The 26726-nt window shown below is 41.3% G+C and overlaps 1 protein-coding gene across 4 annotated transcripts in view; it reads left to right on the top strand.

Moving 5' to 3' along the window:
• map3k4 (mitogen-activated protein kinase kinase kinase 4) overlaps window positions 1-26726 on the top strand; it is a 194010-nt gene that overhangs the window by 108706 nt on the left and 58578 nt on the right. For all 4 annotated transcript variants that reach the window (XM_048535980.2, XM_048535982.2, XM_048535981.2 and 1 more), the window contains 2 exons: window positions 13976-14242; window positions 23743-23892. In XM_048535980.2, coding sequence (XP_048391937.1) covers window positions 13976-14242; window positions 23743-23892 — 417 coding nt within the window. The remainder of the gene's footprint in view (window positions 1-13975; window positions 14243-23742; window positions 23893-26726) is intronic.

Below are 26726 nucleotides of genomic sequence, written 5' to 3'. Positions count from 1 at the left end.
CTTAAACTCAAACTGCCTTGGTTTTAATGTTGTCTATCCAGTGACGTACTTGATTATCCAGTATTTGTTTACAGTATAGTTAATGAAGCCCAGGTTCGTTTTGTTATTATTTCAAGGTTTTATAGTCCTGTTTGATCATCCTAGTTATTTGTTGAACAATTTGAAAAATAGTTTTGACACTTGAATTACCCACAATTGCTGAAATTGTAGTATTCAAAGATGGAGAATATGTAAAAAAATTGTGGCTGTAAGAGCTGTTCCCTTTTGTTTGAGGTATTTTCAGTGTTGGAATTGATTTTCTGAAATTCAATGAGCAGTAATTACTGTTTTATAAGCTGCTGCATTGTTTGAGAACTTTGGTGGGGCAGAGAGAAAAATCAAAACAATGGCACTTTTTAAAAGGAGGAAGAGAACAACTAAGTACCTAGTTTTAAAGTGTAACCTTATTTGCTTTTTGTAAATCTACAGTAGTGAGTAGAGAGATAATGGGAACTGCAGATGCTGGAGAATCCAAGATAATAAAATGTGAGGCTGGATGAACACAGCAGGCCAAGCAGCATCTCAGGAGCACAAAAGCTGACATTTCGGGTCTAGGCCCGAAACGTCAGCTTTTGTGCTCCTGAGATGCTGCTTGGCCTGCTGTGTTCATCCAGCCTCTCATTATTATAGTAGTGAGTAGAGTGGTTTTTTTGTGTTTTTATTGAAATCTGTGTCAAAAGTATGAAACTTAGGTGCTAAATTAGCCTGGAACAATGCTTTTAGAGCAGTAAGACTGCAATATACTGGGTCTCTACATTGTTAAGGTGCAAAGAGGCCTTTAGTTCTTTCTGTCAGATGTGAGAAATGACGGAATGCTTCCATGTTACTGGTGATTATGTTTGCAGGAAGCGTGTTTGTTTGGTTGGGAATCCTAATAGATTGCCTGGATTGGATGGAGCAGCAATGAGAAGCATTGAGGAATTTACAGGAGCTAGGTGGTGTGATGGATGGTAATTGCAGGAAGGGAGAAAAACTATAGATAAAGTCAGGTATCAATCCTCTCTGATGAAGGGTCTAGGCCCGAAACGTCAGCTTTTGTGCTCCTGAGATGCTGCTTGGCCTGCTGTGTTCATCCAGCCTCACATTTTATTATCTTGGAATTCTCCAGCATCTGCAGTTCCCATTATCTCTGATAAAGTCAGGTAGATGGATTACCTCCAGGCAAGGTAGGAGAGGAAGGCAAGTAGTGCAGGAGTTTCCTGTGGCTGTTTTGGAAAACGTAGGGGGTGATGTACCCTCAGGGGAATGTTTTTTTTTATTTTCATTCGTTCACAGGATGAGAGCGTTGCTGGCTAGCCAGCATTTATTGCCCATCTCTAATTGCCCAGAGAGCTGTTGAGAGTCAACCACATTTGCTGTGGGTGTGGGGTCACATGTATGCCAGACCAGGTAAGGATGGCAGTTTCATTCCCTAAAGGACAACTGTGAATCAGATGGATTTTTCCTGCAATCAACACTGGGTTCACGGTCATCATTAGATCCTTAATTCCAGATATTTAATTGAATTCAAATTCCACCATCTGTTGTGGCGAGTTTCGAACCTGGGTCCCCAGAACATTATCTGGGTCTCTGGATTAATAGTCAATCCAGTGATAATATCACTGGGCCATCATTCCCAATGTAACATTGACAGCTAGGTTTCTGGTACTGTGACTGGCTATAATGTAATGTGGGGTACATCAGCTTCCAAGCAATTGTTTGTGATGGGGGCTGTCTAATCTGAGCTAGGGCTGGGCTATCACAGCAATTGGGTTACAAGGGAGGAAGTGGAGTGACATTTTTGATTAGTGAGAACATTACGGCTGTACTCAGGGAGGATATTCCTGACAAGTTATTTGGGTGGAACTGAGAAATAAGAAAGTGATGATCACCTTATTGGGATTGTACTATAGACCCCTCAATAGTAAGCAGGAAATTCAGAAACAAATTTGCAAGGAAATCTCAGTTATCTGTAAGAATAAAGAGGTGGTTATGGTAGGGTATTTTAACTTTTCTAACATAGACTGGTAACTGTTCTAACATAGACTGGGACTCTAATCTTTAGGGCTTGGATGGAGGGGAGTTCAAGTGTGTACAAGAATATTTTCTGATTCATATATGGATGTACTTGAGAAGGAGAAAAACTAGACTAACTCTTGAGAAATAAGGGAAGACAGGTGTCTGAAGTATCATTGGGGAAGCAGTTTGGGGGCCAATGACCATTATTCTATTAGTTTTAAAATAGTAATGGAAAAGAATAGAGGGATCTAAAAGTTAAAGTTCTAAATTGGAGGAAGGCCAATTTTGACAGAATTAAGCAAGAACTTTCAGAAGTTGATTGGAAGTGGATGTTTGCAAGTAAAGAGATGGCTGGAAAATGGGAATCCTTCAAAAATGAGTTAACGAAACTCCAGAGACAGTATGCTCCTGTGAGGGTGAAGTGCAAGTCTGGCAGGTGTAGAAAATGCTGAACAACTTGAGAAATTGAGGTTTTGGTCCAGAAAAAGAAGGAAATATATGTCAGGTATAGACATTGGAGATTGAGCGAGTCCCAAAAGAATATGAAATGCAGTAGGAATATACTTAGAACACAGAACAGTACAGCACAATACAGGCCCTTTGTTGTGCAGACTTATTATCCTACTCTAAGGTCAACCTAACCTGCATACCCTTCATTTTACTTTTTACTATCATCCATGTGCCCATCCAAATGTCACTTAAATGTCCGTAATGTATCTGACTGTACCACCACCGCTGGCAGTGCATGTCATGCACCCACTGCTCTGTGTAAAGAACCTACCTCTGACATCTCCCCTATACCTTCCTCCAAACACCTTTAAAACTATGCCCCCTCGTGATAGTAATTTCTATCCTGGGAAAATGTTTCTGGCTATCTATCTCTGCCTCTCATCATCGTGTAAGCCTATATCATCAGGTCTCCTCTCATCCTTCTTCGCTCTAATGAGAAAAGCCTTGGCTCCCTCAACCTTTCCTCATAAGACCTCCTCTCCAATTCAGGCAGCCTCCTGGTAAATCTCCTCTGCACCCTCTCTAAAACTTCCACGTCCTTCCAATAACAAGGCAACCAGAACTGTACACAGTATTCCAAGCATGGTCTCACCAGTGTTTTATAGAGCTGCAACATAACCTCATGACTCTTAAACTTAATCCCTCTGCCAACGAAAGCCAACATGCCATATGCCTTCTTAACAGCCCTATCAACTTGGGTAGGAAGTTTGGGGGATTTATGGATGTCGACCCCAAAATCCTTCTGTTCTTTCACACTGCCAAAATTCCTGCTATTAAACCCTGTATTCTACATTCAAATTCACCCTTCCAAAATTAATCACTTCACACTTTTTTCTGGTTTGAACTCCATCTGCCACTTCTTTGCCCAGCTCTACATCCTGTCAATGTCCCATTGCAACCTACAACAGCCCTCCACGTTGTCCACAACTCCACCAACCTTTGTGTCATCGACAAACTTATAACCCACTCTTCCACTTGCTCATCCAAGGCATTTATTAAGATCACAAATAGCAGAAGTCCCAGAACAGATCCTGTGGAACACCATTGGTCACCAAGCTCAAGGCTGAATACTTTCCATCTACTATCACCCTCTGTCTTCTTTTGGACAGCCAATTCTATGTCCAGACAGCCAAATTTCCCTGAATACCATGCCTTTTTACTTTCTGAATGAGCCTACCAAGGGGAACCTTGTCAATTGCCTTTGCTAAAATCCATATACGCCACATCCACTGCTCTGCCTTCATCAATATTTTGTGTGATATCCTCAAAGAATTCATTAAGGCTTGTGAGGCATGACCTGTCCCCGTCAAAGCTGTGCTGACTATTTCTAATCAAACTATGCTTTTCCAAATAATCATGAATACTTCTCTGAGAATCCTCTCCAATAATTTGCCCACCACTTAATTAAGACTGACTGGTCTTATTTCCCAGGATTTTCCCTACTCCCTTTCTTGAACAAGGGAATAACATTTGCCACCCTCCAGTCATCTGGTACTACTCCAATGGACAGTGAGGACACAAAGATTATCGCCAAAGGCACAACAGTCTCGTTCCTGGCTTCCCATAGTAATCTTGGATATATCATGTCTGGCCCAGAAGACTTATCTATCCTTAGGTTTTTCAAAATTTCTAGCACACCCTCTTTCTGAACATCAACCTGTTCAAGCATATCAGCTTGTTTCGCGCTGAGGTCCCTCTCACTGGTGAATACTGAAGCAACGCGTTCATTAAGGACCTTCCCTACCTTTTCCGACTCCAGGCACAAGTTCCCTCTATTATCCCTGATTGGCCCTACCCTCGCTCTGGCCACCCACTTGTTCCTCTTATAATTACAGAACGCCTTGGTGTTTTTCTTAATCCTACCCGCCAAGGCTTTTTCATGCCCTCTTCTAGCTGTCCTAAGGCCGTTCTTCAGTTCCTTCCTAGCTACCTTGTGACCCTTTTAGAGCCCTGTCCGATCCTTGCTTTCTCGACCTTAAGTAAGCTTCCTTCCTGTTGACTAGACATTCCACATGTCTTGTCGTACAATGTTCTATCACCTTACCATGCCGCCTTTGCTTCAGTGGGACAAAGCTATCCAGCACTTGTAACAAGTGTTCCCTAAAGAACCTCCACATTGCTGTTGTGCATTTCCCTGAGAACATCTGTTCCGAATTTATACTCCACAGTTCCGGCCTAACAGCATGGTAATTCCCCCTATCCCAATTAATACTTTCCCATACCGTCTGCTCCTATCCCTCTCCATGACTGTAGTTAAGGTCAGGGAGTTGTGACCACTAAAACTGAAATGCTCTTCCACGGAGAGATCTGACACCTGGCCTGGTTCGTTGTCACACGTCAAATCCCTCTAGTCTTCCTGTCTACGTGTTGAGTCAGAAATCCTTCCTGGACATATGACGAAATCTGCTTCATCCAAACTATTTGGACTTTGGAGTTTCCAGTCAATATTAGTGAAGTTGAAGCCACCCCTGACAACAATACTATTCCTTCTGCACCTTTCCAAAATCTGCACCTCAGTGTGTTCCATCAGTGTCTTTGCTGCTGAGGTGGGGAAGGTGATCGATAGAAAACGCCCAGTACAGTGACTGCACCTTTTCCTGTTTCTGACTTCCACCCATACTGACTCAGTAGACAAACCCTCCTCAACAACCTCCCTTTCTGCAGCTGTGATACCATCCCTGATTAGCAATGCCACTCCCCCACCTCTCTTACCTCCTTCCCTATTTCTTTTGAAACATTTAAACCCTGGAACGTCCAACAACCATTCTTGCCCCTGTGATATCAAGTCTCCAAAATGTCCACAACATAGCAGCTCTAAGTACTGATCCATGCTCTAAGTTCATTCACCCTTATTCCTGACGCTTCAACCCGTCACACGGACTGCGCTTTGTCGGGTGTCTGTACTTCCTTACAGACTCTGCATGCTGTATCTGCCTGTACACCAGCTACCCCATTCTATGATCCGTAGCTCTGGTTCCTGTTCTCGTTCCCCTGCCAAACCAGTTTAATCCCTCCTGAAGAGTTCTAGCAAATCTCCTGCCCAGGATAGTGGTGCCCCTCCAGTTCAGGTCCAACCCGTTCTTCTTGTACAGGTCCCACCTTCCTCAGAGTGTATCCCAGTGATCCACATATCTGAAGCCCTCCCTCCTACACCAGCTGTGTAGCCACATTTTCAGCGCACTTGCCCTCTATTCCTCACCTCACTAGCCGTGGAACTGGTAGTGATCCTGAGATTACTACTCTGCTCATCCTGCTTATAACTTCCATCCTAACTCCCTATATTCACTTCTCAGGCCCTCATCCCTCTTCCTAGTTGTGTCATTGGTATCGATATGTACCATGACTTCTCGTTGCTCACCCTCCCCCTTAAGAATCCTGTAGCCTCAGCCCAAAACATCCCTGACCCTGGCACCAGGAAAGCAACATACCATCCGCGAGTCTCGTTTGCAACCACAGAACCTCCTGTCTGTTCCCCTAACCATTGAATCTCTTGTCACTATCGCTGTCTTATTCTCCCCCATTCCCTTTGTTGCCAGAGACCTGGCTGCTATGGTTTTTCCCTGGTGAGTCATCACCCACAACTGTATCCAAAGCGGTATACTTGTTATTGAGGGGAACGGCCACTGGGGATCCCTGCACTGCCAGCGTATTCCTTTTCCCCCTCCTGACAGTCACCAAGCTACCTTTTATCCTGTAACTTGGGTGTGACTACCGCCCTATAACTCCTTTCTATCATCCCCTCAGCCTCCCGAATGATCCGGAGTTCATCCAACTCCAGCTCCAGCTCCCTAACGAGGTCTACGAGAACCTGGAATTGGATGCATTTCTCGCAGGTGAAGTCAGCAGGGACACTAGTTGTGACCCTTACCTCCCACATCCTACAAGAGGAGCATGCAACTGCCGTAGCTTCCATCCCCTGGACTCTAGATTGCCAAAAGAGATAAGAGATGAGAGAGAGAAAAAAAGCTCACCTTACCAATTGTCCACACAGTCTTTTTCTTTTGGTTAGAGGAGGAAGAAGGGTAGGTGCCACACTACATGTGTAGTGTTTTGGGTTTAGCCACTGCACGATTGTATTAGTTCACTTACCCAGCAGTTTCCATACCCACGTTTGCTCCTGTTCAGCCTTCACTCCACCTGTTCATGAGGCAAATGTTTTTTATACCAAAGCCTTGCCTTACAGGCTGCCCCCTGGCTCGCGCTCTCACGAATTCTGCCGCTGAATTAGAATTCTTAAGGGGGCAATCGGGAGGGCAAAAGGGGGATGTGAGATAGCTTTGGCAAATATGGTTAAGGAGAATACAGAGGAACTCTACTAAGGACAGAATAGTAACTAGGGAGAGAATAGGGTGCCTTAATGATCAGCAAGGTTGCCTGTGTACAGAACCACAGGAGAGGGTGGAGATACTAAACAAGTACTGATCAAACATCCCCTAGGATTCTGTGGGAAGCTGGGGAAGTGATTGCTGAGCCCCTTGCTGAGATATTTGTATCATCACCAGCCACAGATAAGGTGCCGGAAGACTGGAGGTTGGTTAACATTGTGCCACTGTTTAAGAAAGGTCGTAAGGAAAAGCCAGGGAACTAGAGTCTGGTGAACCTGACATCAACAGTGGCAAGTTGTTCGAGGGAATCCTGAGTGATAGGATTTTACATGAGTTTGGAAAAGTAAGGAATCATTGAGGATAGTCAACATGGCTTTGTCTGTGGGAAATCACGTCTCACTAACTTGATTGAGATTTTCAAAGTAGGATCAAAGAGTATTGATGAAGGCAGAGTGATGGATGTAATCGATATGGACTTCAGTAAGGCATTTGACAAGGTTCCTCATGGTAGATTAGTTAGCAAGGTTAGATCACAAATTAGACGTTTGGATAAAAAGCTGGCCCGAAAGTAGAAGGCAGAGGGTGGCGTTGGAGGTTTGTTTTTCTTACTGGAGGCCTGTGGACAGCAGTGTGCAACAAGGATCAGTGCTGGATCCATGACTTTTTATCATTTATATAAATGATTTATATATGAACATTACAGGTATGGTTGCAAGTTTGTAGATGACACCAAAACAGGAGGTGTAGTAGATCGCAAAGAAGATTACTTCGCAGTTCAATGGGCACCTGATCAGATGGGCCAAGGAGTGGCAAGTGGAGGTTAATTCAGATAAATGTAAGGTGCTAAATTTTGGAAAGGCAAATTAGGGCAGGACTTATACACTTAATGGCAAGGACCTGGGGAGAGTTGCTGAGCAAAGACACCTTGGAGTGCTGGTGCTGATGCTGGTTCTTAGTTCCTTGAAAGTGGATCCGCAGGTAGATAGAATAGTGAAGAAGGCATTTGGTATGCTTGCCTTTATTGGTCAGTGCATTGAGTATAGGAGTTGGGAGGTCATGTTGCTGCTGTACAGGACATTGATTAGGCCAATTTGGAATACTGTGTGTAGTTCTAGTCCTCTTGCTATAGGAAGGATGTTGTGAGATTTGAAAGTGTGCAGAAAAGGTTTAAAATGATGTTGCAAGGGTTGGAGGGTTTGAGCTATAGGGAGATGCTGAATAGGCTGGGGCTATTTTCTCTGGAGTGTCAGAGGCTGAGGGGTGACCTTAGAAGTTTATAAAATCATGAGGAGCATAGACTGGGTGAAAAAAAAGGTCTTTTCCCTGGGGTGGGGCAGTCCAAAACCAGGGTCCATTGGTTTAAGGTGAGAGGGGAAAGATTAAAAATGGACCTTTTGGGGCACCTTTCTCACGCAGAGGGGTACTTGTATGGAATGAGCCGCCAGAGGAAGTGGTGAATGCTGGTACAGTTACATCATTTAACAGGCTTCTTGATGGGTATACGAATAAGAAGGGTTCAGATGAGTATGGACCAAATGCTGGCAAATGGGACTAGATTAGTTTAGGATAGCTGGTCAGCATCGACATGTTACACCATATGTTTCCATGCTGTACAGCTATAAATCTTTAACTCTATCGCTCTCAGTTTGGTGTTATGAAATGTTCTGCATGGATTTTTATTTAGCTTAACTACTTAGACATATAATGGTTTGTCTTGCCCATCAGCTGCATGATCTTTGGAGTTGAAATATGCTGTCTGTTGCATTAATATGTATGACTATGTATCTGATTAAAAGTTACACATCACATCTTCAATGTGTATGTCAGATTTGAATGCTGCATTTATGTATGTGAAACTTCATGCTTTTAGCCTGCAGTTTGTAGAGTTGTAAATAGTTGATCTGTTCCAGCATCCAGAAGAATCCTATTGATAAACTAAGCTGTGTAATGACTTTTGTGGCTAGGCTGGTGTCCCATTCATTCTGTATAACAGCTAAAAATATTTGAGAACAATGTAGATAAACACTCTCAAAAAGATGAAGATGTATATTTACAGAATGCTGTGCAGATCTGTATGAGATTTTTTCCTTTTAGGCTTAACTTGGGTTCCAAACAGAGAGCGAGTATCCCCTGGTCCCAGAATTAGTTAGTTAAATTGGTCTTTAAGTCCTAATATTTTGCCGGAATTCTGTTGGCTGAAGTCATGTGTGCTGTCTGTGCTTTGTAACCTGGAATGGCCACTTTCATCCCCACTTTCTGACATGCATTCCTTTCATCTTGGAGTGTCAGCAGTGCTCCTTAGTTCAAGCTGCACATCCTCATTATTGTCACAATCCTGAGCGTTATCTGTTCTACTAGTGACTAATGGGATATCGACAACCCGCAACCTCATCCAACCGTGTCTCATTATGTCCCAGAACCAGTTTACGAAGCTAGTGGGTATTCCAGTGTGCCACTGGCTGGTTTTCTCACTATCCTGTTTCCACTCACCAATTTCCTGCTTCATTTCCTTGCTGTTCTGAGTTATGTGAGCCCATTAGATGTACCACCCAATCCAGTATCCAGGCCAAACTTATTACATCCTGCCCATGTTTTCTAGTATTTGTCTTAATGTGATGAAAATTCATGTAGCCAGCCCTGAGAGTGTTTTTAGAAGAGTGAGAAATGATCTAATTGAAATATACTGTTCCCAAAGGCTTCATGAAAAGTAATTCTTTTCTCCTCCCAGTTGGGAAATCTGGAATTGGGCCACAGTATCAATACAAAGGATTGAGAGTTCTTGAGATGAGGAAATACTCAATTCAAAATTTTGCTCTTTTCAAACATGGTGAGCTATGCGTGCTCAAACAAGCCGTGGAAGATCTTCTTGAAAAGGACAACAGACTCAAAAGGCTAAGTCGTGCACTTCTCATGCCTGATGTTATAGTGCAGAAGCATTCTATTATCTATGGTTATTTTAAAACTAATGCGATAATTCTGTATGAGGTAAAAGAATACGTACACCAGTCAAAGGCAGAATTTCCATAGCTGATACAGAGAAAATGGTACGTTAGTAGAAGACTCTTCTGTGAAGTCCTCCCCTCCTAGGTAGGTGGGTAACTGAATCTCATCTATATTCAGAGATAACAAGGTGTAGAGCTGGATGAACACAGCAGGCCAAGCAGGAAAGCTGACGTTTCGGGCCTAGATCTCACGTAGCTCTCATCTGTGGCTCAGTCTAGAAGGTTAGGCACAGCAGCAGCGTACTCCGGTAACTCCATTGATTTGCTGGCCAAACTGGTAGAAGGGTAGCATGCAGGCTAGTGCACACTGCGTCACAAAAGGGATATGGTGCAGAAGGAGGCCTTTCAGCCCATTGTGCCTGCTCCATGTCTTCAAATGAGTGTTATAATTTGGTGCCATTTCATGCCTTTTCCCCATACCTTTACAGATTGTTCCTATCTAAGTAATCATTTGCTATCCTCTGGAATGCCTGAATGGAACCTTGTTCTGTCACACTTGCAGGCAGTACATTCCAGACCAAAATCACTCCTTGTGAGAAAGTTTTCTTTATCTCCCATCACATTTGCTATATTTACAAATCAATTTAAATCTGTGTCCCCATTCTTGATCATTTTGAGAATGGGAACTGTTTCTCTAGATCTACTGTATCCAGACCCCTCATGGTTTTGAGAACTTCTTTCAGATTTCTTCTTAGCTGTCTTTCACCAAGGTTAACAGTCCCAACATCTCTAAATCTATCCTCATAATAGGAATTTCTCATCTCAAGCCATCCTTGTAAATTACTTCTGTACACTGTCTAGAGCATTAGCACATTTCTCATAATGTGGCGCACATAACTGTACACAATCCAACTGAGGTCTAACAGATATCTTATAAGTTCAACGATACCTCCTTGCTCTGTGCCCCATTAATAAATCCTATTTAGTGTATGCTTTATTAACTCCTTTCTCCACCTATCCACCCACTTTCAAAGATCTGTGCACTTCTGCACCCCCTTTAAAGTTGCACCTCTTATTTTGTGTGTTCTGTCCATGTTCTTCCTACCAAAATACATTATGCCTCTCTGCATTGAACATAATCTGCTGCCTATTCCTCCCACTCCTCCAACTTATCTTTTAGAAGTTTGACGCTGTCCTCCTCAATATACAAAGCTTCCAGATTACCTATTATTTGCAAACCTGGAAATTGTATCCTGCCCACTAATATCTACATCATTAATGAATAATCAGAAAAAGCGAGAGCCTTGATCACAATCCTTTGGAAGCTCCACTACACATCTTTCTCCAGCCTGAAACCTTTAACCATTCTGTTCTCTTTCCTATCAATCAGCCAGTTTTGTACCCATATTACTGTTGTCTCATTCCATGAGCTACAACTTTTCTCTCATGTCTGTGTGGCACTGAATTGGATGTCTTCTGGAAGTCCATGAACACTAAATCAATTCATCCTGTTACCTCCAAAGCAAATCCAGTAAGTTAGTTCATTACCATTTCCCCTTAGCAATCCATGCTGGCTTTTCCTAGTCAAAAGACTTTTATCCATGTGACTTTTTTTAAATTCATGTGGACCAATTTGAAATAATTCTTTCTAGAAGCTTCCCCTTCATTGAAGTTATGCAGGTTTGTATGTTTACTGGGTTTATTCTCTCAATCTTTTTTGATCAAGGGCATGATGTTTGCAGTTCTCCAGTTTTCTGACACTTCCCCAAGTCCAGGGAAGACTGAAAGATTATGGCCTATGTCCCTGCAATTTCCACAGTCTCTTTCTTTGGTGTCCTTGGATACATGTGAACAGGCCCTCGTGCCCTCAAGCTTTAAATCAATACTTTCCCCCTTACTGTGACTAAACTTATTAACTTAATATTCTCTATGCTAGTGCAAGCTGTCTCTTAAGTATTTTGTGAACTTTGGTATTGCCCTCTCATTCTCTTCCTTGGATCCCACGCTCGTACCAATTTAGTTGAAAATATCGTGCAAGCAACTCTGGTGCAGTTCTGTTCAGATGCCTGTCTGGCTAGTCCACCCAGAGCTAATCCCAGAATCTAGAGCTGTCCATCCTCATCGCCTTTACAGCTGCAGCTCATCTGTCTCGTCGTCCTCCTCCTGTACCTGCATGTCGCTTAGAAGTAATCCTGCTTGCTGTTATTCCAAGTAGCTTCCTAAACTCTGATTGCAGGACTGTGTGTTCCATTTCCCACCCAGATTATTGGTTCCACAGTGGATCTGAACTTCTAACTTCACACTTTCCAGAAGTATGTCCTGTGGCCACTTTCCCTGACACCAGGGAGACAGCATACCATTTTGAAGTCATCTGTGACTAAAGGAACACCTATCTGTTCCCGTAACTAATGAATCACCTATTGCTGTTGGGCTTCCTTCCCTCTAGTATAGCTGAGCTGCCTGTGGTGCCACAAGTGTGGCTCTGACTGCATTTCCTTGAGGAAAATAGAAAATAGATTAGCGTGTTGGACCCCATGTGACTCCTTTACTCTCTACTTGTTTCTCCTGGACTGCTTGATTGTCACCCATTCCCTTCTGATCTTCAGGCCCTTGACTACCTCTCTGAATGTACAGTCCACATAACTCTGTGTTTTGGATGTGCCACATCTCCAGCTGCCACTCAGGCTGTCAAACCTAAAGTTGAATTTTGTGTTTTGTGCAACAATTCCTGGACATGTGATTCACAATGACACCAGTAAGGTTTGTGACTTCCCATCTATTAGATCAGAATAGCTTCCCTATGGTGTGGAAGCAGGCCATTTAGCCCTTTGAGACCGCACCAATCTGCTGAAGAGCATCCCAGCATGACCTGCGCTGTCAGGCATTCCACTCAAACTCTCCCTCACGTTGACTTAATTCTGCCTTGTGTTACTTCTTATATTTTATTTATATTGAAACCTAATTACCTTTCTCAAGAACACAAAGAGAAACAGCCTGGATGGGTGTATCACAGGTAATGGTATTCCTTCACTAAATCTGTGTGCCTCACAGGACATCTGTAAAATTTATCTGCATGAGCACAGAAGCTCCTGCAGATCATCCACTGCAGTGGATCGCATCTCCAGTTGTTTTGTCAACTACTCTAAGCAGATGTACAAGACTATGATAATGTAACTAGTGGTGACCTTGGAATTGTACAGAGTCCCATATCATATAGATTGTAATACCAGTCTAAATTCTACACACTAGGATTTAACACTTCTATTGATGGCATACACCATACAAGTAAAGAATGATAATCATGCAGGTCATAGAATTATATAACCCCTAAAGCAGGCCGTTCGGCCCATTGAATCCACACCACCTTTCCGGAGAGCATCCCACCTGGATCCACCTTCCTACCCTATCCCTATTACTCTCCGATTTCCCCTGGCTAATCCACCCGGCCTGTACATCCCTGAACACTGGGCAGTTTTGTATGGCCAGTCCACCCAACCTGCATATCTTCAGGCTATGGGAGGAAACCAGAGCAACCAGAGAAAACCCATGCAGACATGGGGAGAATGTGCAAACTGCATGCAGACAGTCGCCAGAGAGTGAAATTGACCCCAGGTCCCTGGCATGGAGAGGCAGCAGTGCTCACCATTGAACCACTGTGCCTCCCATAAAGACAATAAAGATTTTTTGACTAATTATGGTTATATCACCAGTGGTTATAATGTTAACTTGAATGACCAAATAATGCTGGGTCCTACATGAATGCAGTTTTGTGTAGGGGATATTTTTGATCGTAATATGTTGATACATCATCAGGAATATGGGTAGCGTGAGCAGCCCAGGTTTAAGATGAGACGGTAAAGTTTTAAAAGGGACCTAAGGGGCCACTTTTTCATGCAGAGGATGTTGCATTTATGGAATGAGCTGCCAGAGGAAGTGGTGGAGGATGGTACAATGATAACATTTAAAAGGCATCTTGGTGGGTACATGAACAGGAAGGGTTTAGAGGGATATGGGCCAAATGTTGGCAAATGGGATTAGATTAATTTTAGGATATCTGGTCGGCATGGACAAGTTGGACTGAAGGGTCTGTTTCTGTGCTAAACATCTCTGACTCAGGTGGCTGATGAGAGTGTAACTTCTCTGACATTCTTTTCCTTTCAGGTTCAAATCCCTGGTCTGGAGGACCTGAATATTTTTGTTTCATTCGAGCTGGCAGAGCGAAAATCTCAGATACTTCAGCTGCTCAGTGCAACAGCTGGCAAGGACTGCTCAAAAGAATCTGATGAATCTGTTGATGAAGCTTGCTTACTTCTCATCAAAGGTGACACTAAAGTTAGAGGACAAGTAGATAACTGGAAATTGTGGAGTGGCCAGTCAATCAAAATACTGCCACAGGTAGAAACTATGGAAACGTTGAGAAGCATGGAGGTATGTGACTTAAAATTAAATATGCATCACTAGTCTTAAGAAGTTTGCAATTCATTTCAAAGCAGTCTCCTAAAAAATGTGCCACATTATTTAAACAATAGACTATAAAATGGATCTAAATAGCAGGGTGCAGTTAGTTAAAACATTATCAGCTTTTATGCCTTTAAGGTCATAAAACATGTAACAGTGCTTCCTAGGAGCATTAAACAGCAAGAAAACAAAAAGAGGTAATAAGCTAAACATTAATGAGGGCAGAATTCAAGTTTGTGAACTTAGTTAATGCTAGAAAATTTCTGATTTTTTTAATGGGTGATCTGGAGTTTGAAGTGCAGTGATTTGTTGCTACTGTAGATTGTATTTTTTAATTTAAGGCAAATGTAGATCAATTTAGTTACTTAGAAATTACTGAAACCAATTAGAGCATTGGAATGTGGAATCTGTGGTGGTAGAGAAAGAGATGGGCTTGGTGAGGGTGGCTGTTTTGGAGAGGAACTAGATTATAAAGTGTGCTGTGGGAGGAATTGAAGTTCTGAGGGTGTTCTGGAGATTGCAAACATGTGGTTTATGTACTATGGGGAGGGAAGCTAGATTCTGATTCATTGGAAGGTGTGGAAGAAAAGGGAGGACAGTACTGAGTAATCATTTGATGTGCGTAGGGAATTTCTAGCATATTGTGTTAGAGATAGAGGAGAGCAAATAGTAAGTGGTAGGGAATAGAAGTATAAATATTGGGAGAGGAATGCTGAAGCCTACTGGAAGGAGGGAAGTGGAAAGGGCAGAGGGAAAGATTCAATTTAATTTGAAGGCATGGAGTTTGGATTTAATTAGACTCAATTTCATAAAGCGTGTTACCTAAATTGTATCTCTTTGTCTGTTTTAATTCTTATTTCTTGTTCCTTCCGTTTATTTCTTCACACCTCCAACACCTCTGCCCTTCAGTGCTTCTATCCTTATGTTGTTCTTTGGTACATCCTCCTCCTTAGCCAAATTCTCCCCGAGGACTGTTCCTTTTCTCTTGCCCATCCCTTCTCCAAAAAGCACTTGAACTAGCTCATATGAATGGACTGAAGTGAGCATATAAACAGGCCAGGTACAATTGAAGCTGTTTAAGTGAACAAGCTGGCAGGCTTGGATAATGCAAGAGTGCTAATCTCTGGATCACTCCCACTGTTCTGCTTGTATGAAGGTCAGGAGGGTCAGTGGGTTGTTTGAGGTATGATGCAGGAGAGCAGACTTCACGTTCTTGGGATGTTGAGACTAGTTCTGAAGCACAAGCCACCTAATCAAAAGGAACGGAAAAAGCATACCAATATGCTTGGTGTAGTGCACTGATATAGCTTTTTTTAAGTTAATTGGTTGGAAAGGTCAGAACCTCGTAGAATTAGAATTTAATATTAAGTTGCATGAAAGACTGAGTCTTGAGTAGAGAGGGAAAAATAATTCCTCCTCTGCGTAGGAACAGTCTGAAAAGTGCTGAGGGATGTGAAAAAATGTATGTAAAATATATATGAAATGTATGTAAACGTACAAAGTATGATGAACAGGTTGATGAACTGCAAACAACTATATAGGGTATGATGTAATGGCAGCATGAGATTTGGATTAAAAGCGGTTGAAGAATGTATGTGTTCAGAAGAGGTGAGGACCCGGCAATAGTATTAATTAGCGTTGACTTTGTAGTGTTGGAAAAAGAAGATCTCAGCACTTCCAAGCCATATCCTTTGCAGATACACAATCCTGTGAAGTGTCATTTTTGTCTTGTTTAATTTCTTTAAGTGACTCTTGCTAGTTTTAACAACCTAGAGACTTATTCAGTTTGATAGCCTAACCTCTCTTTTTGAGTTCTGACAGCTTGAAAACTTCTATATAAGTTTTTGCAGCTTGGAGACTTCACAAACCTAGGATGAAACTGTTCTTCTGAATTGGCTATTCAGAACTGAACTCTACTATTAAAAACTATTTTTCCCACATGCCTTTAAAAAATCAACCCTGTAAACACTTCTGTCAGTTAATTCCACAAATATCTGAGGCATTTAACTTGAATCATGTGCTTTCTAGGGAATTATATAGTCAGTTCACTGTTATAAAGACTGTATAAACATATCCAAAAAAAAAAGTTACCGTCACGGAACTGAAATTGCAAATCCATTTTATCTCTACATTAAAATTTAAATTTCTACATGGTAATTACATTGAAATGTTTATCACAAGGCTGGTCAACAAAATTTAAGCTCATGAAGTAGAAGGGCCAATGTCAGCTTGGATTAAAAATCAATTTAAACAGAGAAAGCAGTGAGTCAGGGTAAATAATTAATTTTCAGACTGGAAGATGTTAGGTATTGGTGTTTCCCACTGGTAATTATTGTTTGGATTCCAAAATCCAATGTGAAGATTCAGAATTTTCTGATCCCAACTTAGAAGTGTGGCTAACAGTGTGAATGGTACCAAATGAATGCCGGAGAACATTAGGCTAGCACAATGGGGGAGAAAAAGCATGTCAAATAGTACTTGAGCCATATTGATGTGGGTCAGTGGATTTTGGCAGAAGAAGTAGGGAGAGGTCATATAAGCTGTGTCTAAGAACTGTAGCTGGAGAGCAAGACCTGAGAGTCTTTGATAAATCTTTGAAGGCAGCAGGACATAATAGAGAATGATTAGCCCAAGACAGTGGGATCTTAGATTCCATTAGTGGGTATATCGATTACAAAGGCATATGCTGTATTGAATCTGTAAAATGATCTGGTTAGACCACAACTAGAGTAGAGTGTTTAGTTCAGATCGGTGTACATTAGGATGCACATATGGGTCCTTGAGAGGGTGCAGATGAGACTGAACAGAATTCTTCCAAGGATGAGGGATCTTGGCTACAAGGTTTAGTTGAAGCTGGGGTCCTCCTTGGAGGAAAGATGATTCAGCTGATGTTTGATAGAAGTTTGAGATTATGATGAGTTCATATGTTGCAAGCGAAGCAGTATTGTTCCTGTTAATGAAAAAAAGGTTGAGGGATGTACTAATTTTAGGTTTTAGCCAAGGGAAGGCAGATGGTGTAGTGATGATGTCACGGGGTTGGTAATCCAGGGGTCCATTCTGACTCATAATGGTACAATTTTAATTCAGTTATTAAATCTGGAAGTGAAAGATAATCTTAATGATGACCATTGTCACTGAAACAAATCTGGTTCGTTTATGATCTTGCGACTCTGCAGCACTGTATTTTAATTCTGAAATACTCTGGCCGAGTAAGCTTTTCATTGCATCAGAGTCCAAGTCCTTTTAAAAAGAAAAGAACTGAAACCAGACAGACTATCTAGCATTGTACTGGTCACTGGAAATGATAATCTCGAACCCAATCCCATTAACCCTGCAAGTTGTCTTTAATACTGTTGAGAGGTTGATGCCAAAATTGCATAAACTGTCCCGAAAGCTAGTCAAGCAACAACCTGACATAGCGAAAGTAATTGAATCATACTTTACAGAAATGTCCCAGACATTTAATGTGGTCTACATGGACTTTAACAAGGCTTTTGATAAGATCCTTCATGGCAGACTAGTCTGGAAAGTAAGAGCCCAAGGAATGCAATGTAAATGGATTGTTGGATCCAAAATTGACTGAGAGGTAGGAAATAGTGGGTGATAGAGGCATGTTTGTGATTGTTTCATTTGGAGTTCCATAGGGCTCAATGTTGGGCTCCTTGGTGTTTGTAGTGTACATTTAATGATTAGACTTCAATGTAGGGGGGTATGATTAAGCCTTTTAAAGAATGACATGAAGAGCATAGCTGTAAACTGCAGCAGAATATCAAAGGACAAGTCAGCTGTGCAGAGCAATAGCAAGTGAATTTCAACCCAGAGAAATGAGGTAACACAGTTGAGGTAGCTAGAAGGCTGAGAGAAGAATTGAATTTTTTTCGCACTGAGTTGCGGGAGTCTGAAATTCACAGTCTGAAAGGATGGTTGTGAGACACACAATCTCACAACTGATGAGTGGTGTGTAGATATTCACTTGCAAATGTGTTAAAAGCACTAAAATTGGATTTGTGTAGTCAGATCTTTGTTCTCAATCTAAGCAAGATGAGCTGAATGGCCTCCTCCTCTGCCTTAAAGACTTGAGTACGTTATCACCCCCTCTCAATACTTGGGTATGTCCTGTTTCACTGACAACCAAACCTGCTCAGAATATACCCTGGATGGGAGCCTTCAGTGACCGTCACCAAATGGCTCATCAACACTGTTGGTCCCGCCAATCTACCTATCATAGATGCAGTTCTCCAAGACTGTATTGGTAGGGTTAACCACTGTACAGGTCAAGTGGAGACAAAGGCCTGTCTTTCACATTGAGGATACCCTCAGTTATGTTATGTAACACTACCACTGGCCTAAATGGGCTAGGTTCCCTTTCAATCCAATATCATAAAATCTAGGCATGTGTAAGGTTTTGTAGGTCATCAGCAAAATTGTACTCAACCACAAATTGTAACCCAGTGATCCTGCATACCCCTCATTATCATTATCACTACACTTGAATATCAGTCCTACTTTAGTAAAGTGTGTATAATATATCAAAAACAGGCCCATCTACCTATAAACAGGGTGTCAATCTGGTAAAGCTAGCATGCAGAACCACGTGTATACCAGAGAGCATGTAATGGATAGAGCTAAGCATTCCACAATAAATGAATCAGACCTAAACTCTGCAATCCTGGTGATTGATGATTAAATAACTAATGTATAATTGAGGGAGATGATTTGGACACACTGGGGTTGGAATCTTTGCTTGAGGAAAAGAGATCATATCAAGTCAACCCATTGGAAATTGGCATCATCAGAAGACTTGCAATGGAGAAACTTGGAGAATAGAATGAAATTGAATTGTTTGAAGTAACAGGATGTGAAGTAGTGTGGTTGAGATGTCTGTGGGCTTTTAATGGATATAGGTGGACAGTCTATTCCCAGAAATGGAAATGGTGAAATCAGTGAAGAATGATAGATGGACTAGATGAAGGTTACAAAAAAATAGAAATTGGAAGAAAAACTGATGAATTTTTCCAATTCTGGATGAGAGTAGGACGCAGTGTCAATATCGCAAAGGGTGGTGGGCATCCGAGTGCACTGCCTGGAAGGGAAATAAAGGCAGGAAACCTCACAACCTTTTTAAAAAATACATATACGATCACTTGAAATATCATTATATACTAGGCTATAGGTCAAGCGCTGGAAAGTTGAGATTAATTAAGACTTTTTGGACCAAAGGATCTCTCCAGTTCTGTATGACTCCATGGCATAATCATTGTATTGGAGAAATGGTTGTGGGTGGTGTCCCAAGTAGTTCTGTGTACCCCACAAAGAGGCTGTTGTCGGGACCCAAGCTGATCCATAGTGACACCTTTCACTGGAGAAGATGAGTTAAAAGTGAAGCTGTTCAAAGTGAGGATGAGCTCAGCCAGGCAATGGAGGATGATGGTGGATGGAGACTGAACAGACCTCTTTTCATGGAAGAAGAGGAGAACCTTCAAACCATTCTGATGGGGAGCGGGTGTGTAGAGGGATTCCATCTTGAAGAGAAAGTGGCCAGTGTTAGGAAACAGGAAGTTGCGGAACTGATGTAATGCACAAATATTCCCATCCTGAAAGTGCAAAAGATAGGACTAACGCATTGATATTGGTGAGGCCTATTCTGGAGTACTGTGTTTAGATCTGGTCACTCTAATATAGGAAAGATATGATTAAACTGGGGAGAGTCCACTAAAGCTTTATTAGAATTTTTCTGGGAATGGAAGGCTTGAGTTATAAAAATAAGCTGGGAGTTTTATAAATCGAGCAGAGGAAGTTGAGGAGTGACCTTACGGAGTTTTATAAAACCATGGGAGATATAAAAAAGGTGAATAGCAAAGATCTTTTCCCCTAAGGTGGGGGAGTTCAAAATTAGTGGACATATTGTTAAGGTCAGAGGAAAAAGTCTTAAATAGGACATGAGGGGCAACTTTTTTTAATGGTGTGGTTTGTGTGTGGAATGAACTACCAGAGGAAGTAGTGCATCCAGGTACGGTTAGAACAATTAAAAGACATTTGGGCAAGTACATGAATAGAAAATGTTTGGAGGGATCTGGGCCAAGCACAGGCAAGTGGGATTAGTTTAGTTTAGGAAGATGGTTGGTGTGGGCTACTTGGACCAAACTGTGACTCTGATTCTATTTGCAACCGTCACCTTCAGCTAGAAGTACTAAGTGCATAATCCAGCCAGGTCTTCGCTTCAGGTTCCCAGTATTTATCACGCCAGTCTGCAGCCAGTTTGATTTGCTCCATGAAATCGAGAAACTAGCACTGGATACTGCAAAAGTCGATGGACCCTGACAACATTTCAGCAATATTGTTGAAGACTTTGCTATATAATTAACTTTGTCCCTACCCAGGTTGTTTCAGTATAGCTACAGCATTCTGTACTGACCAATGTGGAAAATTGCCCAGGAATGTCCTGTGCTTAAAAAGCAAAACAAATCCAACCAGGCCAATTGCTTCCCTGTCAAACCACCCTGATCATGAGCATAGTAATGAAAAGGTTTGTTGACAGTTCTGTGCTAGCACTTGCTCAGCAAGAACTTGCACGTTACTCAGTTTGGATTCTGTCAAGGCTGCTCAGCTCTTGACTTCATCACAATCTTGGTTCAAACGTGATTGAGAAAGCCCAATTCTAGATGTAAAGTGAGAGTGACTGTCCTTGATTTTTGAGACAGCATTTGACTGTGTATGGCATTAAGAATACCTAGCACGAGTGCAGTTGATGGGAATTAAGTGATGGGGAGCTGTTCAGTCCCATAACATGTTTGGAGCAGTTTCTCAACAGCTTTAATCACCTTCACCTGCCTTATGAATGATATCCTTTTCAATCATAATGTCAGAAGTGAGGATGTTTGCAGAAAGCAGCCCAGCGTGTCAGCGGTTTACTGTCATTACAAGCTGTGCAACAGTGAATCACTGAATCTCCTTTGACGTCACTTTACAAACCTGTAACCTATACCATTAGAAGGACATCTGCAAAAGATCCATGAGAACATCATGAACTGCTCACTCCCCACCAAGCCTCTCACTGCCCTAACCTAGAGCAAAATTACAGTCCCTTCACTGTTGCCTGGTCAATATCTCAGAACACACTTCATAGCAGCATGATTGATGTACCTGCGCCCTTCACCTCTACTCTTGTCCTGGACTGCAGTATTCAGGGTCTCAGCTTGCAAATACAGCTGAAGGGCAGTCAGGGATGGTTAATAAAGTGGTAGCCCAGTCAGTGATACCCACATGTTGAGTGGATTTTTAAAATTATGGGGGAGATGATGAGGGAGAACTTTTAATAAAATGGATGGTAAAGCCCTGAATCTTGCTGCCTGCAATGGAAGTGAATACAAAGATAATGAATGATTTCAAAGGGAATTTGGGCATTTAAGGAAAATAAACTGGCTAGTCTATGGGGATTGAGCAGGAGAATATGATTATATTGACCTACTAAGTGTAACCAGATCAGAGCATGACCATAAGAGAGATTTACTAAAGCATAATGGTTTCTTCCTGTCTGTAAATCAGGAGGTGGTAGCAAAGTGGTAATGTTATTGGGCTAGTAAAACAGAAATTCCAGGCTGATGTTCTGGGGGGGACACTTGGTTCGAATCGCACTATGGTAGATGGTGAAATTTGAATTTGATTTATTTTAAAATCTAAAATCAAATAAAATGTTGTCTAAAGTAAGCGAGAGCCGATTGTTGTAAAACTGCATCTGTTTCACTGATATCATTAATGGAAGGAAGTCTGCCGTCCCTCCCTGCCATTCCGAATTGTGACTTGAGACTTACAGCATTGTGGTTGATTTTTAACTACCCTCTTGGCAATTCTGGATGGGCAATAAATGCTGTCTTCTGATGAACAAATGAAATAAAACACTAGGAGCTGGCTCCTACGAATGACATTGTCATAGTAAATATTTTTATCTGTGATGTTGATGGAGGGACACTGGGGAATTTTTTTTTTCATATTCTCGTTTGAGATGTGGATGTTGCTGACTTTTGTTGCCTATCTGTGATTTCCATTGAGTTGATTGGCTTGTTACACCTTGTCAGAGGACAATTAAGAGCCAACCACATCTCTGTAGATTTGGTGTTGCCTGTAGGTAAGAACAGAAGAATTCCTTCTCCATTGGATATTAGTGAACCCGATGGATTTTTTACTACAGTTATAATGGTTGCAATGCTAGACTTTGCTGTCACCATTTGCCATGGTGTGACTTGAATCTGTATCTCCAGTGAGCTCACCACTGTACGACTGCCACCTTGTTGAAATAATGTCAATTAAGTCTTTCTACACCATCTTGGCAGGGCTTCTATTTAATGTCTCATCTGATAAGTGGCACTGCAGTGTCAGCTTTGATTCTTGTGCTGAAGTGCTGACGGAGGACTTGAATCCATGATCTCCTGATTCAAGAAGTGAGACTGGCTGTGGTTCAGTTGGTTGCAATGTTGACTTGTTTAATAATATCATGGGGTAAACAGTGCCTGATATTCTATTGGTGTGTGTGTGTGTGTCTGTATATTGAATAATGATCAGACCAAATTAATGTTCGAGAGCATGTGTTGTGGAAGGGGACTTTCTCTCATAAATAAATTACCCGAAATATATAACTTTTGATTTTTTTTTTGCTTGGACAGTAAAATTCATTAGTGGTTTGTTTACTTTTTTTTAAAAAAGTCACTTTGCACTTTGTGTTTTTGTATCAATGGGTATAACTGACAGGACGTGGGGCTTTTAAAAAAAAAACAAGTTCTAGTTTACTTCACGATTGGCTAATTAATTATAAAAGTTTTTTTACTAAGTGCAATATCTATTTTGCCATTGGAGCATTGATATAGTATTAGTGGGTACTGTAATATTAGGGAATGAAGCAAAATTGGTGTTTAAGCGCAATAAAATAATTGAGGCTTCAAAAGATTATATTGATGGAGCACAGTAATGTTGGAGTAGAAGTATGGTGTGATAGAGGGCAGCAATTTTAGAGAGTGGGGCTTTGGTGGATAGTTTTGATGGAACACTTGGGCACTGGTTTTACGAACTGAGCAGGAAATCCAATTTTTTATTGAAATTTGCGGAGCTATACTGTAAATATCAGTACCATTGTTATTCTACAGTTTAAATATGTGAGATCAAGATTTTGAAATACTAATGCTTCCAAATTGTACAAATTGTTCAGGAAGTTACTGTGAGTTTTAAAGTCTAATCTTGATTAAGGAAATATTATGGTAGTTGGTACGAAATTTAAAAATATCATTGTAAGATTTATTTAATAAGTTAATGCTTCTATTTAAAATTAAAGGTTCCAGTGGATTGACTATGTTGCTTAACTAAATTAGAATATTCTGTTAAAATATGTTAAACTGCATTTTATTAGTGTTCTGAATTTAGATAAATTACCATGAATTAAGCTGCAAAATTAATTTTTTTTTCATCTTCACTCTCCTCAGATTAATAATTTACTGTTGGTCGTCATGCAGTCTTCCCATCTTGTGAATCAACGTAAAACATTTCAACAATCCATACGAAATCTAATCTCACTGCACCGTGAACAAACATCTAGCCAGCCTGTCATAGCCAGAGCTTTGGAGCAGCTGAAGGTATATTCTGCCTTGTTCACATTTATCTGTATTACCATGCTTTAGAACTTTTGTTAGGAGTAGGTGATCTCATGGTACAAAAATCATCTCTGAATTGACCATCATGCTGAGATTGTATTGAAAAGGAGTGTTTGTGGTTATCATTTTACAGTTATTTAAGCTAATATTCTCCTAGTCATGTCTCCATCATATTGTGGTGTGTTAATTGTGTTACATCTGAACAAAGAATTCTTGCATGCAGTCAGGCACTCACTCATTCACTCATTGGAGAGACTTAGTAGATCTGGCAGCATCGGAGAAGGGAAAACAGAGTTAACGTTTCAAGTCTGGTGACTGTTCTTCAGAACAGTTATGAATTTTTTTAAACATTTGTTTGCCGTCCCTCCTGTTATCATCTTATTTCAAGACTGGCTTGGCCATCTTGTTTTTAGTGGGTCTGTAAAACAGTAGATATGAATTTCTCATCCTGCAACCCACATCATGCACCTCAGCAGATGCAAGACTACTGTTAACTATGCTGTACTATGCGTTAAAACCTAAACCGTTATAGGAATGAGCAACTTAATAATTGCATTATTTCTTGCTTTAACACGAATCATGAACATTTATAAAAAAGGGATAAAGCAAAATCCATTGTAATGTGAGATCAAACCAAATCCTAAATCTAATTTTGTAAGCATAGTTCCCTAGAATATCTTACAGGGATTATTCACGTGTGAGACATGGACATCTCTGGCTGTCCATCATTTATTACCCATCCCTGGTTGCGCTAGAGAAGGTGATGGTGAGCTGCTACCTTCAACTATTGCTGTCCTTGTGCTGTGGTAGTCCCACAATGCCATTAATGAGGGATTTGCAGGATTTTGACCCAGTGACAGTGAGGGAACAACGATACATGTCCAAGTCAGGATGATGAGTGATCATATTTTCATTTAACTGCTGTCTTTGTCCTTCTGGATAGAAGTGGGTTTGTAAGGTGCTACTTAAGGATGTTTGGTAAATTTCTGCAGTGCAGCTTGAAGATAGTACACACTGCTGCTACGGAGTGTCAGTGGTGGAAGGAGTGAATGCTTATGGATATGGTGCTAGGCAAGTGGGGAGAATTCCATCACCACCTAACTTGTGCCTTGTAGATGGCGAAAAGACTGTGGGGTGTCTGGAGATCACTACTTGCTGTAATATTCCTAGCCTCTCATCCACCCTGGTATTTCCGTGATGAATCCACTTGAGTTTTTGATCAATGCCAGACCCATGGTATTGATAGTGAGCGAGGAATTCAGCGATAGTGACACCATTGAATGCCAAGAGATGGTGGTGCGATGGTCATAACCTACATTTGTATGGCACAAATATTACTTGTCACTTTTAAGTTCAAGCCTAGATATTGACCAGGCCTTGTTGCGTTTCAGCATGGATTATTTCTATATTTGTGGAGTTGTGAATGGTGCTGAATATAATATCTGGAATTCTGTTTTTTTTTGTCTGTTTGAACTTAGGCTGCAATGAGGTCAGGAGCTGAGTGGCCCTGGCAGAACCCAAACTGGGCATCACTGAGCAGGTTGTTGTGAAACAGGTGCAGCTTGATGACGCTTAATGACATCTTTCATCACTTAATGATTGAAAGTAGATTCATGGGGAAGTAATTGGTCATTATGGATTTGTTGTGCTTTTTGTATACAAGGCATACCTGAGCAATTTTTCACTTTGCTGAGTAGATGCCAGTGTTACAGCTGAACTGAAATGGCTTGTTTGGGTGAGTCCTACTGGTGGGACAGGACATATCCAAGGCTGATAATGATGGTATCTGGGGGTAGTCATACTTGTGGAGTTATATCTTATGTAGTGTTAGGCTGTTTGCTTGACTAGTCTGTGAAACAGTTTTTCCAATTTTGACACTAGCTTACAGATGTTGATAAGGAGGACTTTGCTGGGTTGACAAGGCTGTTTTTGCTGTGGTCCTTTCCGGTGCCAAGATCACTGCTAGGTTGTTTCTCTGGTTTTATTTCTTTTTTAAGACTTTTAGTAATTGATACTAGTTCCCTGCTAAGCCATTTCAGAGGCAGCTGAGTCAACTGTATTGCTGTGCATCTGGAGTCAGGGGTGGACCACTCTGGGTGAGGATGGCAGGCTTCCTTCCTTGAAAGACATTAATGAACCTTCCTTCCCCAGCAGATGAATGTCAACCTTGTATGAGCAAATGTGCAAGGATTCTGCCTTCATGAATATGCACGGTCTTTGTAATGATTGGAGTGAGCAAATAGCAAAATATCTTTTTACTAACATGCTGTGTGACCATATGGAGCATAAATTGGTGAACATACGTCTGGCAAAGTGGCTAGGTCTGTGAAACTCATGGCAGCAGATTGGTACTACATTCAGTGCTGTTCCTAATTTTTTTTCTTGCAGAAGATCAGATAGGACGTATGAGCAAACAAATGATCCATCACCATCTCTTTAAGCCTAGATAATGTTGAAATTTTTGCCCACATTTTTCCTTGCAGCATTTCATGGAGTTGTTCTGTTCTCCAAAATTTGGAGTTCTCAGCTTTTGTGACAGTTAGAAAGCTGTAGAGGCAAGTCACCTGAGAACTTCTATTTTGCTGTGGAGTGATATGTGCCCATTGATATAAATAGTACAGAGTATTGTTTTTAGGAATGCACAAAGGATGAGAAATAACTAGGGGAAGAAAGATAAACCATAAATGAACAGTAGTAAACAGAGCAAAGATTGGGAAAATAGCCTTTGGGCTGGCACACAACTTTCAGACACTAAGTTTTCACCGCCATGAGGTTGTTGAAATGAGGGAAGTTTCTAATGCTGTTCTCAGAAAAAC

Source organism: Stegostoma tigrinum, chromosome 9, assembly GCF_030684315.1.
Source record: "Stegostoma tigrinum isolate sSteTig4 chromosome 9, sSteTig4.hap1, whole genome shotgun sequence".
NCBI lineage: Eukaryota > Metazoa > Chordata > Chondrichthyes > Orectolobiformes > Stegostomatidae > Stegostoma > Stegostoma tigrinum.
This window is presented reverse-complemented; position numbering and strand designations above follow the sequence as displayed.